The following is a 19312-nucleotide window of genomic DNA, read 5'->3' on the forward strand; positions in this document are numbered from 1 at the left end:
GACTCTTATGTCATACACACACCAAACCTCATACAAATTGTGTGAAAAGTAGGTCAGAAAACAAAACAATGTATTCTTGACTTCAGGGTAGGAAAAATTTTGTTAACAGGACACAAAAAATTACTAAAAGAATTTGATGAGTTGATGTGTTAATCAGCTTTTCACTGCTGTGATCAAATTATCTAACAAGAACAACTAAGTAGAGGAAAACATCATTTTTGCTCACAATTTCAGAGGTCTCAGTCCATAGTCAGTTGATTCCATTGTTCTGGGCCCAGGACTTGGCAGAGGAAAGATACTTAGCTTATGGTAGAAGCAGAGACAGAAAGGACAGAAAGAGGAAGGGACACTAAGGAAGATGAATTGTTTCAGGGCATGCCTCTAGTGAGCCACCTTCTATAACCATGCCCCACCTGCTATGATACTACCCAGTTAGTCCATTTCAGCCTGGATATGCTGAATAGGTTACAGCTTTCATAACCATTTAACCTCTGAATATTCCTATATTAATACAAGAGCTTTGGGAGAATATCTCATATCCAAACCATAACTACATTAAGAATTGATGTTCATCAAAAGAACCTTTCAAGAATAAAATCCAGGGGCTGGGGATGTGGCTCAAGCGATAGCGCCCTCGCCTGGCATGCGTTCGGCCCGGGTTCCATCCTCAGCACCACATACAAACAAAGATGTGTGTCTGCGGAAAACTAAAAAATAAATATTAAAAAAAAAAAAATTCTCTCTCTCTCTAAAAAAAAAAATAAATAAAAATAAAAAAGATATAAGATACTATAAGAAGATATTTCCAATACATACATCTTAAAAGTAACTTTTACCCAAAACATAACAAGGCCAGGCCCAGTAGTGCATGCCTGTAATCCCAGCGGTTCAGGAGGCTGAGGCAGGAGAATCGAAAGTTGAAAGCCAGTCTCAACAAAAACAAGGCTCTAAGCAACTCAGTGAGACCCTGTCTCTAAATAAAATACAAAATTGGAATGTGGATGTGGCTCAGTGGTTGAGTGCCCCTGAGTTCAATCGCCGGTACCAAACAAACAAAAACCCATAAAAACATAAAAAGACCACAGGTCAGTAAGACTGACAATCTTAAAGAAAATTGGGTAAAATACAGGTACCTACCAAAAGAAGCTACCAAAATAACCAAAGTTATTTTATATTCCACTAGTCATTGGGGGTGGGGTGAGGGATGGTTATTAAAACCAAGATGCATTAACCTATATACCCACTTGAATGTTAAAATGAAAGAGCCCAACAATACCAGATAACTAGTAACAAGAAGCAACCGGAACTCTGATTTACTGCAGTTAAGACATAAGACAAACACTCTGAAAATGTGTTTGGCAATATCTACTAATGCTGAATATATGCATACCCTAATATACCTAGCAATTATACTCTTAATACCCAACACAGATGCATGCAAACATTTACTAAAATACATGACTAGCAGAATTTTTTGTTTCTAAACTGGAAATAACTCAATTCTTACTGCTTTCTGAATTTAAGGCTGAATGGACAAAATACTGTATATTCATGCAATGTAATCATATATTACAATAGAGAAGAATTAAGTGTAAATGCTTGTAACAACATGAATGAATCTATCACAAGTATAAGGCTGACAAAAGATAAACAGTTTGAGGGAATATGAGAAGGAAGGATGGTTAACAGTTGAGGGACTGGAAGAAGAAGAGAATGAAATGGGGCATAAGCAGGGGCACTGCAGAGGTACTTGTGTTTCTTCATGTGGGTAATAGTTACACTAGAATTTTCATTTTTGTAAACATTTATTGAGCTGTATACTTACATACTTTTCCAAGTATGGGTTAAAATTTAATAAAAAAATTTACTGAAAGGAGTCAGGGGAAAAATTATTAAAGAAAAAAAATTCCAATGTCTACTAGGCATAATTTCAATAAATACAAAAACATGATTAATACATTTTGACATTAATCAGAATTTTGTCAACGGCATGTTCATATCTACAACAGGCATATTTGTATGCTACTACTTTCCCTTTTGCTTACCAGTGTCCTTCCACACAAGCATACTTCCACCCCTCAAACTAGATTTGTTTTTACCTCATAACATTTGCATCTGCTACTTCCTTGGCCTGATAAGCTCTTCGTCCAGAAGTTGGTGGTCCCCTATTATCACTTAAATTTACCAAATATCATCAGATTTTTAATTTCCTGAGAGAAACATTTGTTGGCCACAATATTTAATGTTGCATATACCCCATGTCTTACAACTGTATCACATTTTTCTGCTTTATTTTCTTCACAATACTTGCAAAATTCTCAACCTACATTGTTTAATTTTATTGTCTGTCTTTCAGAACTTAAAAAGAAATTCAGTGGGGGTGCAGGGACCTTGTTTCTCCTGTGTCTGGAAAAACTGTAGTAGATATAAAATGCTTAGTAAATATTTGCCAAATAAAGAAATTTGGTAAAATTTATGTGCAAAATTATGTAAAAGACAATCAATTAAGTAAAACAGTTCAATTTTTTTTTTTTTCTTTTCCTTTTTGGTACCAGGAATTGAATTCACAGGCGCTTAACCAACTGAGCACATGCTCAGCCCTTGTTATTTTTTATTTTGAGACAGAGTCTCACTAAGTTGCTCAGGCTTGCTAAACTGCTGAGGCTGGTTTTGAACTTGCAATCCTCCTGCCTCAGCCTCCCAAGCTGCTAGGATTACAGGTGAGTGTTACCACTCCTGGCTCATCCCATTTTTCTCTGAAATGAAGAGGTTTAAAACTATTAATCAGACATTTTTTTTATCAGATATCAGATAAATATCAGAAACTGCAATTGATTATACAATACTTTATGAAGCACTAGGCCTACCTATTTTGGGGTGCAATTGCATTTAACATAATAACATGAGAGGTAATTATAAAATTTAATTAATATGGTATATTTTTATTAAAATGTTTTAATATCTTCAACTCTGGAATTTCATTTCTTGGAATTTATTCTGAGAAAAAACTACATACTTATAGTTTTGACTTTAGGTATTTTTGAACCTAGCGAGGTCATAATAATTACCTAAATTTCTGAAAATATAGATTATTTACATGAACTGTTAAATATCTGTAATATAAAATAAGTGGTTATTAAGATGTTAAAGATTAATAATAAGAAGGAAAGATCATAATATAAGTGAAAGGACAAGATGACTTGCTTAGCACATGTAAGGTCCTAGGTTCTATCCCTAGGTCCAATGTGCGCACACACACTCACGCCCGCACACACGCATACGTTTGAAATACAATTTTATTTTTTAACTATTATATATATGAAAATACCTGATAAATGCACATAAAACAGTGTTTATATCTGGATGCTTCTAATTAATGGTGGGTTTTTAAGTTTTGACTTTTGTTATGAATTCTAGCTTTTCCACAATGTACATCCATTACTTTTATAAAACTAAGAATCAATCTTGTTCTTTTGTCCTCCATTACTTATTAAATATTATCAGCTCATTAAAATAAAATTCATGTATATTATATCTCTGAAGAAAGACTGTAGATTCCTATATTGCTTTAAATACTTTATATAATGGAATGGTTTTGTTAAAAACAAACGAACAAAAAAACCCCAAAACTTTTGTAAAAAGAAAGATTGTAAAGAAGACTATTAAGTTGTTTTATATCTAGTCCATATTAACTTTCAACTCTTTACTGAAAAGTAAAGAAATATTTTATATGATAACATTTAAACAAATTCAGAATGTATTTATATAAAAATTATTGATATAAAGCAATGGTGTTGAGTGTCTATAACCCTCTAATTTAATATCTTCTTAGCTAAAGAAAAAAAAATAATATTATAAAATTATAAAGGAAAAATGCCTCAGTGGTAATATTAGTTAAGAATCAAATGTGTAAGGATTTTGTGACAATTTAAACATCAGATGTCTACTAATAAAATCATGCAAGGCTCATTAAAGGCTCAAAAATATCTTGATGCATTATTTCTAATGATAATTTATAGCACTTCAGACTGCTGAAGAAGTCGAAGTTTCTGATTAGTAGAACCTTATCACATACAACTGGCAATATTTTCTTTAAAAAATCTTAAAGCTTCTTGTTTATAATATAATTCACCTAATGCAATTGAGGTTTTTGAAATTTTATAATATATTGTAATAGCTGGACATAAATTCTGATTTCACGTTTCTTTAGATAATATTCCAGCAGAAAAATCTTACAATTGGCTGACAGATTCTGTTTCTTACAAGAAATCTCTTTTAACTCAAATTTGTACAATATTTCAATAAAAGGTTTTATTGCAAATGATTTCATATTTAAGTTATTAGTCTATATATGTTGTATATCATGGTGTTTGGGGTCCACTTTTAAGAAACAATGTAGACAGGCTTAAAACTTTTAGCTAAAAAAATAACAAAAATTGAAAGTTGTCAAACTAAAAAGCTATTCATGTATCAATTTTAAAGAAAAGGAAATGTGCTTACATAATAGTGTTTAATGTCCATGTTCTATTATTAAAATGTGACAGAATGTACACACAGCGGGTTAATAAAAGAGGCATCCCATGAGTTACTTGAAAGCCAGGAAAATTAGACAAATGTAAATTAGAAAACAAATGTCCAATTCTTTTTGTAATTTCTTATCTGAAGTTCACAGGTTGTTTTTTTTTCCCAAAAATATATTGCCAGATATTTTCCCATATATTAACACCTACTCATCTTTTAGAGTCATATGTCTTCTTGAGAACTTCATGACAGATCTGGATTTTCATTTCTTCCTGAATTGCACAGTCAAAATGTATATAAAAATAAAACTTCCTGAAACATTCTCAGAATTCCAGCTAGGAATTAAGTAATTTAAATATTTATTGCTACTGATGCAGATTTAGCATCAGCAGAAATCAACAAAAAATGTAAATAATAAATTCACTGGCTATCCTAAAAGATTATCTACTCAACTTAATCACAACTCTAAAGAGGTATGTTTATAATTTGCTAAAGATAAAAGCATGTAGTATCAAGTACATCAAATGAACCATTTGATCCACTATTTTCTTGGCTACATAGAACTCAATGGCTAACATTTTAATTTATGTTTATTACCTTAACAAAGTCTCTATCAGTCTTCTCTTTCCATTCTTCTCCAAATACAGTAGAAAAGGATCCTAAAGCTAAAATAATAAATAGTGCATTTAATAAAATGTAATAAAATTTTTATTTCTTAATATTATATAAGCTATCAAAAGTAGTAAAACTAAAAGTTTTAATATATCTTGTGCACTAGAAATTGTTTCATAGTAAATGACAGTAGTAATGATTACTAGTGGATTATAATGATAATCTTTTAAAATATAAATTTTCTTAAAATTATATAATCCCCCTCCAAAATGTGTCCCTACAAACTGAAAATACACAACTTGAACTGGGGATATAGCTCAGTGGTAGAGCACTCTCCTAGCATTCATGAGGTTATGGGTTCCATCCCAGACACTAAAAAAAAAACAACACAAAACTCATTTTCAAAACATAAACAGTGAAGAAAAGAAATGAAGATTACTGTAATACTGTGTGTTAGTTTCCATTTGTAGAGAAGAAAAATCTTAAGAAGTCAAAAAGATGCTATTGCTATTAGATTGCCAAATTGTCGTAATTAAAATTTTTCATATTAATTTCAGAAATAATTGTGTAATTCCAATTTCAAAAATATAGAGCAGGAAATTCTTTGTAAATAACTCTATAAATGAAACCTCCATTCAGGAAAATTCTCCAAAGATCATTATTTTTGAAATGTAAAACAGTTTTAAGTATAGAGTATCTTCATAAAGTCCCCATGTACTGTGGAACGCTACACGTTTTACGCTGTTGGAATGACAGAAACATCCCCTAAAAAGAATTTGCAAAATTATTAGTGTTTTAGATTGCTACAATGCATGATTATTTAGTCTTTTAGAAAACTTAAAAAAAAATACAACTCCAAATTCAAGAAGATAAACAAACAGTCTGAAAACTGTCATGCCTTAGCGAACCAAAATTGATAAGATTACTTCTAGCCTATACAGAATTGATTATTCACATGTAGTTGTAGTCAATGACCAAAATAGAAAGACTTCATTAAAATTACTGATTTGAGAGTATATATTTTCTGAAAGCTTCATTTGGAGGGGGTGGGGGGATGGTCGGTACCGAGGATTGAACTCAGGCGCACTCAACCACTGAACCACCTCCCCAGCCCTATTTTATATTTTATTTAGAGACAGGGTCTCACTGAGTTGCTTAGCGCCTTGCTGTTGATAAGGCTGGCTTTGAAGTAGAAATCCTACTGCCTCAGTCTCCAGAGCCACTGGGATTACAGGCATACGCCATTGCGCATGGCGTGAAAGGTTCATGTAAAATTTTCTAAGAAATGTGAAACAATTTCCAATTCCACTCTATATCAAATGTTGAAGTTATATTTGAAAGATCAAAATAATATTATCAGTAATCAAACATTTTGAAAGTGAGATAAAAATCAAACAAATTTAGATCTTCAAAGCCATAAGAGAAACTGAGAAGTAATCATGATCTTTGCTTCTCCCCTGGGTAACCAAGATAGTTTCAGGTAGGGTAAAAAAACAATTTTATTTTTGCTTAAGTTAAAAATTTTTCATATAATATAAGTACAGGGTAAATTTCAAAGAATCCTACTTAGAGATCCCAAATAAAATTATGTTTGAAAGTACACTACTTGAACCTAATCAAATATCAGAAAAATGAATTCATGTGCAAAAATGTTGCTATTTGAAAATAAAAACAAAAAACAGGAACCATTAAAATGCTACCACAAGTTCTCTCACAGACTATGTCTACTGTGCTATGTATATAGCTTTCTATAAGATAAAAAATAATTTCTTCTAGATTTTAATTTTATCTGAATTTTCTAAGAACCGATCTCAACTCAGGAAACCCATATATTACTCCAAGCAAAAACTGGGTTTTTACATCAAAAGCTATTATGAGATTAATTTACTATTCAAACTTTTAAGATTTAAAAACCCAAAATATTCATCTTAAATAATGTATTTTTAAGTAATAAGAATAAGGAATGCTATTATATTGACAAAGTATTTTTCTCCTTAAAATCTTAAAAAAAAAAAATCCTTAACATCTCTACAGAATAATAACTTAATACATTCAGCTTAAAACTTACTGTCATCAAACACCCCAGCATTAGCAAGTAATAAAGTGATGATTTTAGGGTCTTTTTCAAGTTGCATGACGTGCTTGCTTTCATTGGATAGGAGAGTGCATACATTAATAGCAAAGTCCACTTCATTTGGGAGTCCAGATAACAGTGAAAGCACCAATTTATTATAATCATTTGGCGAATTAAAGTCCATAGATAGCCCATAACTTTGCCGCAGATAATCTAACAAAGAAAAGAAAAAAAAAAGAAAACACCTTAAGTATAGTGAGGATTACGGTTAGTATCTTCTGAAGCGGGACAGAGCTTTCTCTCCCTCCCTCTTTTTTTCCTTAATAACATGAAAACTGATTAGAAGTTTAAAGTATTCAACTTTCTGAACTTAGGTTTGCAAATTACAAAAACTACAGTCTTGAAAAAGTATAAAACACAAAAATGTACTTATCACCTTCTTGGACATCATGGTCAAAGTAGTATTGTATGATTAATTTATATAACCTATACTTTTACTCTTGCAGTTATATTTGAAATTTATGTTTATTTCAAAGAACCATTCTAATTTATTGAGATATAGTTAACAATTGTAAAAGTCATCCTTTTCAGTTTTAGAATTCTGTGAGTTTTGGCAAATACATAGTCTTTTAATTGCAACCATAGTTAAAATATAAAGCACTTCTGTCACTAAAAAATTATTATATTATGCTCCTTTGCAGTCAGTCCCACCGTTTATTCCAATGTACTCCTGATCCTATATTCTGTGTGATTTTATTTTATTTCAAATGCTAAATAAATGAAATCATACAACATGTCATCTTTTATGTCTGGTTTATTTCATTTAGCAAAATGGTTTGAGATCATGTCTATGATGATGCATGAATCAGTTACACATTTTTTTAAACATAGTTTGCTTATCAATTTCATATTTCAGTACATTTGAGTTGTTTCTGGATTTTAGCACCTAAAAATACAGTTGCTATATACATGTACATACAGATTTCATTCCTATTGGAAAAATACCATAAGTGGTATGGCTGAGTTATACAAAAAATGTATGCTTAACCTTCTAAGAAACAGAAATTGTTTACAAAGTGGCTTACATTTTGCATTTCCACCAGCAATGTATAGAGAGTTCTCCTTGCTTCCTTTTCTTGCTAGCGTGTAATATTGTAGGTTTTAAATATTTTGAATACACATCATTTATCTAATATTTGTTTTATAAATATTTTCTCTCATGGTTCATTTTTTTTTTTTAATCCTAAGAAATTCATGCCTGACACAATGTAACTAAGATCTGCCTAAAACACTCACTTACACTAACTTAAATGGGGCAGCTTAGGCTTTGGCAGCTATGTCCTAAGACAAACACACTATGTATATTTTACAAATAAAGCCATAACTAGTACAAAGAAGCAAAGAAACAAAAGTTGGAAAACTTCCATATGAAACATTTCAGAAATATCTGATTTTGAAGATTTTTTTTTTAAAAAAACCCACACTCTAAATAAGATGAAAATAAAAATGTTGTTGTAATATGCTATATAGAAAATGACAGACAAAGAATTTCTTCATTTCCTAACACAGACATGTAAAAACCTCTTCAGTTCTAAAATATTCTAGAATGCCTCTAATAACATAATGAAGAAGTGTCATGACAGTTACAAATGACTATGACACAGATCCTTTCAATATTTAAGGTTGGAAAATAAGAACATATTCTTTATTTTTATGATCTTGATAAATGAAATTTCAATAACATATGGAGAAAAAGTAACAAAACGAACATAGGAGCAGATTTCAATTTCCATATTATAACTGGTGATTGATAATGAGAAGACAAGTCTTAGCAATAATCTTTAAATTTCACATAGCTTTCATGAAAATCTCTTGTATAAAAATAAAGTTGCAACTCATATTCAATGTCTGTGATAGTCCCAAAGTTTGAATATGATCTTAGAATTGCTCTATTTACTACCAATGACTGATAATCAATACATCTTTACCTGAGTGACTTTGCTAAACATAAAATACACACACACACACACACACACACACCATCCTTTAATTATATTAGGCTTGGCAAAGATTCTTAAGACAATGTACAAAAAATATTTATAAGATTTAGCTGGATGCAATGGCATGCACCTGTATTCCTAGCTACTGGGAAGTCTGAGGCTGGATCATTACCTGAGCCCAGGAGTTCAAGGTTCATAGCAAGACTGGATCTCAAATTAAAAAAAGAAAGAGAGAAAGATTTTGAGATCCCTTTCCATTCCCCAAGGAGATATGATCAAACTGCTATAATTTTAAATTCAGAATGGGACTGGAAGTTTATTTTCAACATTCTTGATTTAAAGTTTATAAAAATGGATCATTGCTCACAAGCCTAATTTGCGGAAATCACTTCTCTTTATGTTCAGCTTAGAGGAAAGGAGAAGGGTTGCTCAGTGCTGTTTATGTCCATTGCAGGAACTCTACAATACGTTCTATTGATACTGGCAGTGACTACTGCAGTCCAAACATCTGCTAGAATATCAAACATTTAAAGAAAAATATTTACCCAAAAACAACTGGTAAGAAATTTAAAACTTCCTATATTAAACTTTTCCAAATTTAATACCAAGTATGCAAAAGGACAGGGTGCTTGGCTGCCTTTTAAAAATATGATACAGTTGGATTACATGATTACTACAATCCTGACAAACTCTAAAATTCTAGAATACCATAAATTTCAATGAGTTGTCATTTGTCAATTTTGTCTTTCACAATTTTTCTATAATAACATTGCAAATTTCTATAATGATATAACCAAAAAAAATTTGTTTGTGTGTTGCTAGGAATCCAACCCAGGGCCTCATGCATGCTAGGAAAGTGTTCTATTACTGAGCTATATCTCCAGTGCTAAACATTTTTCTTAAACATGCTTTTTTTGTTTTTTTGTTCTGGGGATTAAACACAGGGACTAAAGGTGCTATCACTAAGCTACATCCCTAGTCCCTTTATATTTCAGACAGTTTTGCTAAGTTGCCCAGGCTGGACACAAACTTTCTTTCCTTTTTTGGGGGGGTGGGTGGGAGTGGGACTGGGGATTGAACTCAGGGGCACTCAACCACTGAGTCACATCTACAGCCCTGTTCTGTATTTTATTTAGAAACAGGGTCACACTGAGTTGCTTAGTGCCTTGCGCTTTGAACTCAGAATCCTCCTGCCTCAGCCTACCAAGCCGCTGGGATTACAGGCATGCGCTACAGTGCCCAGCTAGTCTCAAACTTTCAATCCCCCTGTTTCAGCCGCCAGAGTTGCTGGATTATAAGCACGTACCACTGCACCTGGTTCTAAATGCCCTAGGTAACTCCATTTAGGTGATTATTTAGAATATACACACCACATACATATACAAATAAAATCTATAAAATTTGCTGTTTTCCTTAATGATACTTGAAAACAATCATTAGTGAAAAATATATACTGATAATCATGAAATCTGTAGAACACCATAATGATGCTGTGGCATTTTTGAGAAAAACAAAATTAAATTCATAAATATGATTATTAAATACCACCTCTTTTAAGTTTGAATTTGATATTCTATAATTTTTATGATTCCCGGTGTTTTCCTCTATGAATCCTTAGCCCTGATTTTATCAAACACAATACATATGTTATGCAATTGTTCAGATTTTTCTTTAAAACAACAAAGACATATCAAAGCATTTAAAAAAGAAGTTGTTAAAATTACAGAACTTGTACATAAATGTGTTTCATCATGAGCTTCTGCAATACCAAAAATATTTTATATATATCTTAAAGTAAATCAGTTTTAATTAGGGGAGGGGAGGCAGAAAACAGATCCAGTAAAGAAAAAAAAAAGTTTTTAAATAAGACCAAATGGAGAAAAGGGTTGGTTTAAAACACTATAGATAGTAGCAGACACCAAACTCAATTTAAGCTACAAAGATGAACAGCAATACTGTTACTGTAATATAAAATATCATACAGTTATAAATAATCTTAAAGGTCATTAGTACAATGTCTCTTTCAATGCTGGAATACCCTCTATAATACCCTTGAATCAGCAGTCATTGGATCTTTTAGGAACAAAGAACATATCACATAACAAATCACCTCATTCTATCACTTGTAACTATGAGCAAGATTGTCTATGTGGTGACTTAAAATGTTCTCCTTTAACCTTGGTTCTTTCAGTAATAACTACTAATTAAAAACAAAGCGATGTTGGTTTGCACTTCCTGCTCCTACCTCATTTCAATTATTTAAAAAAGCATCAGATGAAGACTCTTCTAATGAAAATCAGAGATTTTAAGAGATTTGATTTCTTTAGTCATTACTGACTGTGTAAGAATATGGAGTCAAATTCAATATGAAAGAAACTTTGAAAACAAGACAATGTAAAAATAAAACAAAAGAGATGATGATACTGACACAAATGAGACAGCTTAAATAGATAGCTATAAAGACTGCCATCAGTACCAATGAATAATAACTATTTAGAATAACTACAATTCTGTAAAGAATATAACTTTGAAAAAGAAATAACTTCTGGTTTTTTTTTTTTTTTAGGCCAAATGCTGTTGACAAAGAAACAGATGCACCTTATCTCCCTGAATCTTTCTTCCTAGTCATCATCATCAGTCCTAATCCCCAGATCCATTAAAAATGGGAACCCCCTTCAACAGTATTCAGAAATATTTATCAGACTCTTGAACTGCTTATTTCCAATTTGAGTTCAGCTCTTTTTAACTACAGATTTTTCTATAAATGGTACAAGGTGACTTAAGTAAAATATTATTCCTGATATCATGGCAGGAAAGTAATAGAATAACTGGAAACATTTCTGAGAATTTGAGTGTTGGGAATTACTGAATTGTAGAAAATCTAGTAGACCCTATATGAAAATTCTTGGCTTCCCTAATCTTAAATGGACCTTCCACATCTTGTTTTAGTTCAGTATAAACTGATGACCAACCAATAAGAAATAAAAATGTTTACAATAAGGAAGAAACTTTACTTGAAAGTGTAAGTGATTTTTTAACTTTTAAAAATTCCTGCAACTAAAATTCTTGAAGAACCTTTGAGAAAGGGCCCTGATAATAACTAGATAAGATTCTTTGAAAGGTGTAATACTTCAACACCTAGTGTTTCCAAGTGAAAAATAATGGTCTAACTCATTGAATAATGTCTATTTTCCTAGTTCAAAGCTGTGGAACTATGTCCTTTTAATTTCTAGTGATATTTACCTGACACACTGTGTTGCTGGTAATTGTAGGAAGATGGAATTGCACCAATAGGAAGCTGTGGCTTTGGATTGCCTGGTGGTACCTCATCATCATCCTCCCCAAAATGATGAACTTTCTCGTACTTTTCTAGATAACTGGAATAGAAAAACAGCACAGCAAAGATTTAAAAACAGATTTGTGTCTTTTTAAAACTCCTACCATATATATCTGTTTACCTTTTCTGGGTGTCCAAAACTAGTAATAATAAAGTACCACAAATTTCTTATATTAGTGGAACAGTAACCTCAGTTTATCAGTAATAATTGCAGATAAACTCAATGCAATTCTTATAATTTTTGCTTTCAGAAGAGCAGACCACTATTCAATTAAAATTATAAAAGTAACTAGAGATTATCAAGAACAACTATTTATGGATGAATAGCACTATAGTTGTTTGTTTTAAGTTATTTTTGGTCACTGTAAAAACCAAGTGAAAATTAAAAGATTCCCTAATTCTAGACTATCCAATATCACTTACCAGAGATAACCACAAGTTCATATACAACTGTCAACATATTTTCTGTGAATATTTTCACGTAATATATTTTAGAGATCCAAGTATGTCCATACATACTGTACTACTTCATTCTTTTTAATAGCTATTCTACTAATACACTTATCTTCAGTTTCGTATAAATCACATGCAATAAGCTTAATCTGCTCATTTAAAATGAATATTTTCTCTTCATAGACAGCGGATATGATAGGATGGCATGGACAAATCACCACCAAAAAGTAATGTTCCTAAGAAATTCTGACCAATTTAAAAGATAGTTCTTATATCCTCTACTATATCATCATTACTGGATATGACCAATCCTAATACTAATTAGAATTAAATTTTCAAATTCATAATCTAAATTGTCACTACCAGTTCAAAATAATATTCCCAAATAAGATTTTAAAATGAGGACACAATTAGTCAAACCATGTCAAGCACAACATTGTATTCTAAGATACCTGCTACTGTAGTTCACAAGTAAGAAGTTAAACTGATTTATATACTGACTTAAATTTACCATAGAAAAATTCTATGTGTGATTATTTTAAGGATCAATCATTCTACCATTTGTGATCCAGACAGATGCTAAGTTCATTGGCAAATTTTTTAAAAGCCCTACAGTTACCCACCCTTTGCTGTTGGGGAGACAGGTAATAGGGGAAAGAATGTCAACGGACATACGAAGAAGTACTATCTTGTTTTTATAATCAGAACTTAGTTTTTAAGGCAGAAGGAATGAAAGCTATAATTTTATACAAATAAAAAAACTAATGACTTGGAAAATCATAACTACTACTCATTTTTCCTTCCCAGTTTTTAAAAGCAAAATAATTTATATTCTCAAATCTGAAAAGGAATTAAAACTGTCCCTTCCCATTTCTTCCCAGTCCATTCTTTCCTTGTTTTCCATGTAAGCTCAATTGGATCAGAGAACTCTATCCCAGCAGGCAGCTTGCTTATAGCTAACAATTGCAACCCTGTTCTTCACTACTACAGAGTGGCAGCGTAACACCACCAAGACATATGAACAAATAGAACCCCTGAGCATTCACTCAGAAAGGGATGCACCTGCACACGTTTCTATCTGACCCAGAGGCTGTTCCCAACAGAGGTTACAATTAAAAACAAACAAACAAAAAAGAAAAAAAAAAGACAAAAGAGGGGCAGTTTATATTTAGTATAAACCAACAATGAACTTAAATGGGTAAATGAATAAAGTCTTTTAAAAATTATTATTAGGGAAGATATTATAGAAAGAAGGGTATGTATAAATTTAGACATAAAAGCAAACTGGAAAATAGCTGCTCAAAAATTATGTAACTTTTTTTTTCTGAAATTATAAGATAATTTCACATGAAATCACTTGGTCATATTGAGTATATTCTAGATGGTATGGTCTTTTAGAATTGACAACTCATGGAGGAATGGTTAAACACAGACTAAAGATAAATAATCTTTATGAAATAATCAAATGAAAGAAGAGATTTCAAAATTTTTAAATCAAAATCTTACAACTAAATAGTGTGTTTAAGATGCTTTTTAAAAAAAAAGACACTCTTTGCAAACTTCTTGTTCATGAATGCAAAAACCAGATTTAAAATTTTTATGTTTTTTATTACAGTAAGAAGAAAAAACACCATTACTAGTAAATACTAATAAACTTTTCTTTCCTCCTAGAATACCCAAAATGGAATGTAAGCAATACGCAGAACAGACACCAAAGTACTATATACTATCATACATAAAAATCCTCATAATGCAATTTTTTTTAAAGGAGAATTTTTTTAATATTTATTTTCGGCAGACACAACATCTTTGTTTGTATGTGGTGCTGAGGATCGAACCCGGGCCGCACGCATGCCAGGCGAGCGCGCTACTGCTTGAGCCACATCCCCAGCCCATAATGCAGTTTTTCAGAAGACTTTGTTGAAATACATGACTTCTGGTCTCTTGGGACATTCTAACAATATTCCTCCAAGCAAACCTTTGTACAGGTCCAGACTCTGGAAATTTGGATTTAGGCCAATTGTTACAATTTTTGAAAATATTTCTCTTGTTTGAGGGTCAGTACTTGTTCTCATTGCCATCATCACATATTTTCTACTGAGATGCAAAACAGGTTTTGGTGTCCAGCTCAGATCTTTTGTCTCTCTAAATAAATAAGCACAGTCTTTTATTTTTATTTTTTGAAGAGTTTTGCTTCTAAAAATTAAAAGGTATTAACAGGCCAGAGAACACAGCTAAAATACAAATTTATATTTCAAAATACGTCTTCTGATTTAATTTCTTAGCATGACCTTTCACTTACACAAACAGATCTACTCTGTTCACTCATTAAACTACAGATGTGAGACTACACATTTCTTCATCTTTTTTCTTGAAGTCAATGACATTATTTTGAACAGGAAACATATTAATCAAAGTGTTTACTGAACTCCTACTGTTAATCTTCCTAGTATATTACATAACTAACTCAACTGGTAAAATATTAGAATCCAGATAGCAATAATTCTCTCATCAGACAAAGAAAACTAAATTCAATATTAGGAATAGTTTCAGGAAGGATGAACGACATCTTCTTCCTATACTCTATGCCTACTTCTTTTCTGACTTAGAGAAAGGTGGCAAATATAAAAAGGTAGTATATAATACAGAAGTGAATGACACTGTTCAATTAAAAAACTTAAGTGTGCTGGGTTTGGTGACACACACCTATAATCCCAGGACCTCAGAACTGAAACAGGAGGATCGCAAGTTCAAGGCCAGCCTTGGCAACTTAGAAAGGTTGGCTCAAAATTTTTAAAAATTAAAAAAAGAAAGAAAGAAAAAAAGAAAGAAAGAAAGAAAGAAATCAAACACTTGGAAAATTAAAAATAACATTATGTAAATTCTAAACCTATATACAAACCTATATACAAAAAAAGAGAGATTAGCATGAAAGTACCTATCAGCAGACATCAAATCATGATCAATCTTGTTTCAACCAATCCTTTCCAAGATTATTTTAAAACAATTCTCAGCATAAAATTTCATCTACATTCTTGTGGTAGGATTCTGAGAATTAAAAACACTAATAACCACTACCAATCAATAAAACTATTGATTATTGTTAGATCAAGGGGGAAAATTAAATGAGTATTGTGAAAACACTTCCATGTGAAAACCTTTTGAAACATTACAGGAAAAGATAACAGGACTCATATTTAGCTCTCCCCTTAAATCCAACTGAAATGAACTTTTAAGAGCAAATATAATGTCTAAATTGGAAACTTTTAGAAATTCTGGTACATTTAAACAACAGAAAATGATCTACAAAGCTAACTTGCAAAACACTTTTTGAAAGTACTAGTGTAGTCTACTGGAATGTGGAAGAAATCCTAGATCAAACCACATTATAGAGAAAGTTCAATTTATATTTCTTTTAGCCACCAAAAAGCTAGAAAATGTGAGTGTATGTTTCATAAGGGGCCAAATGACAACTATTTGGGGTTAAGCAAGGTGATTTTCCAAGGAAGCAAAGTCCTTTAGAAATGTAAACTTTCGTAGATTCTTTTGTCAAAATGAGCCCAAAGACCCAAGAATACGGGGACACTGTGAGAAGCACTGGCAAAAAAATTTAAAAATTGGTGGTCCTGAAAGAGACAACAGAAAAAAGTAGAGCAAAAGCAAACTTTTAAATTTCTGCACTAAGCATTAAGCCTTTACTTGAAAGGCTTAACGTATGTATCAAAGAGCTCCCTTGGGCTGTGGTGTCACTATGTATGTGTCATCAGGCAAAAATTAATGAAAGGAAAAACTCTTCAGATATCTTAATGAAATATTTAAGCTTCAAAGAGAAGATTCCTGGAACTATCCAGTACCACGATCTCCCCTACAAAAGTTACATGGGACATTTGAAGTAGGCTATGACTTCCCGTCACAATTAATAGATAGACAATATTTTTTAAAAAATGTCAGAGTTTGGATGAGAAAGGTTTTTTTTTCACAAGAATTCTGTACTCAAACATGTTTCTCATCTAAGACAACAGAAATCTACCTTCAGGTAAGCAAAGATCTGGAAAAATAAAGCCATATGGTTTTCAGGGGTGGGGGCAGGAATAGGTACTATAACTGATAGATGAATCAAAACTAAGAAATTGTTAGAAAAACAGTAGGAGGATGGTTATGAGAGGCAGTGTAACAGAGAAAAGAAGAGATATTAGTCAAAGAATACAAACTTTTAGTTTAAGATGAGTAAATCACCTGGCACGGAGCACATGCCAGCGACTCAGGAGGCTGAGGCAAGACGATCACAAGTTCAAAGACAGCCTCAGCAACTAAGCAAAGTCCTGTCTCAAAAGAAAAAAATGTGCGGGAGCTGGGGATGTGGTATTCAATGTAGCTCACTGGTTAAGCACCCGTGTTCAATCCCCAATACCAAAAAAACAATAACAACAACAACAAAACCAAAGATGAATAAGTCTGGAGGATTTAAAATAAACTACGGTGACTATAGTTAACAATACTTAGTTGTATATTTAAAATTTCCCTAAGTATTTCCACCACAAAACAAAAACGATAATTAGGTAAGTGATGTGTTAACATGATTGTGGTAATCATTTCAAAATATAAGTATGTCAAATCATCACACTATACAGTTTAAAAATCATACAATTTTGTCAATTATAACTCACTAAAGCTGGAAAATGATGCATCTGTGAATTGAAAATATTAAAGAATAATTATGAAACACTTCTATTTTTTTATTTCTTCTATGACCCCTTTATTATGCAACTCAGAGAATTCCCACATCTTTTCCATACAAGCCTTTTAGGACTTCACAATCTACCCTAAGCCACAGTTTTTTCTTCTGTAGAAGACAGTCCTTCAAAGTTGAGCATATACCCAAGACCCCAACAGGGAGAGACATTTAATTTATGGATTGACACTGCCTCTTCTCTCCCTTACTCAGGTATCACACAAATCTGAACTAAACTGACAATAAAATGAACCTTATCCTAGGTTAATGCTATTACTTTTTGTTAGGTATAAACAGACAAACTTTTACATTTATTTCAGCAATGTTTTTTAAGACAGTGAAACTTGAACAAGTCTTTTTAAAAAGATCAGCAGATACTATTTTAAGTAAGTATGTTGACAAATATTTATGAGTCTTTTCAGAGGCATAACTTCTACATCACTCAGGAAACACTTCTTCATTTTCTCATGATAAAAATGGGTAAAAATTAATACATGGAAAGATGGCAACAACAATACTGTTGGAAAATGATAAGAAAACACTACAGAAGATATGAAGAAACAAGGATTAGAACCATTTATGTGTAAAAGGTTTCTATTTAGCTCAATTCAACAACAGATTGTTTTAACATATATGTTTTACAGTATTTACAAGATTCTTATTCAAAAATGAAATACACAAAGAACTACTTTTTGGTGAGTCATTAAAGGAAAGCTGTACCAGAGAAGATACATTTTCATAAGTAAATATTTCCAGAAAATCATGTCAATTTTATACTAAGAGTCACAATGAAGAAGCAACTTTAAATTAGGAAAGTAAAGAAGGGTAGGAGATAGTGAGAAGGGAAAGGAGAAAGAAAAAGGAAAACTGCAGGGTAAGAATAGACAAATGAAAATAATTTATTGCATCATTCACAAGTAGGCCAATTTACCAAGGAAAATGGAAGTCAATAATGCCAAACGTACTACAGAATGTAGCAGTAAATTTGTTGTTGAAAATAATATATTTTCCATACATTAAAACATTTCCTGTGTCTATACTGAAACAGGAAAAAGAAATTTTCCAAAGTATTTAAAAATCTTCCCTAATTTTTGGCATATTTTGAACTCTTTAAAATCAACATTTATATGGATGGAGTGTCAGACTTTGAGGAAAGTCACAACAAAAATACAAAAAATTTATAAGTTTACATATAAATTATTACACCAATTATTGGTATGTTCCTCCATTTGCTTTATCATACAGTTGACTCTCAGTATCTATAAGTTTTTGCAGTTGTGGATTCAACCAGCCACGGATAGAAACTATTTGGAAAGAAAAACTATGTCAGCACTAAATATGTATACACTTTTTACTTCTCATTATTTCCTAAACCATATAGTACAATAACTATAAAGCATTTATACTGAATTAGGTGTAAGTAATCTAAAGATGATTTTAAAGAGTTGGGAGAATATATGTTCAGATACATGCAAAACTATTTTATAGAAATCAATCTCCCCAAACCCATACAAACACAATTGTTTTCCCATCCAAACTATTTAAAATTATTTTTCTTTGTTTTTCTTGACCTTGACGTTTTC

General features: G+C 31.7%; 1 protein-coding gene across 1 annotated transcript in view; it reads right to left on the reverse strand.

Moving 5' to 3' along the window:
• The window catches only part of Arid2 (AT-rich interaction domain 2), a 180652-nt gene that overhangs the window by 64374 nt on the left and 96966 nt on the right, over positions 1–19312 (reverse strand). Inside the window, exons 4-6 of the mRNA XM_027934103.3 lie at positions 12451–12584; positions 7202–7420; positions 5119–5186 (exon numbers count right to left, since the gene is read on the reverse strand). Of these exons, the coding sequence (XP_027789904.2) occupies positions 5119–5186; positions 7202–7420; positions 12451–12584 (421 nt within the window). The remainder of the gene's footprint in view (positions 1–5118; positions 5187–7201; positions 7421–12450; positions 12585–19312) is intronic.

Source organism: Marmota flaviventris, chromosome 3, assembly GCF_047511675.1.
Source record: "Marmota flaviventris isolate mMarFla1 chromosome 3, mMarFla1.hap1, whole genome shotgun sequence".
Taxonomy (NCBI): Eukaryota; Metazoa; Chordata; class Mammalia; order Rodentia; family Sciuridae; genus Marmota; species Marmota flaviventris.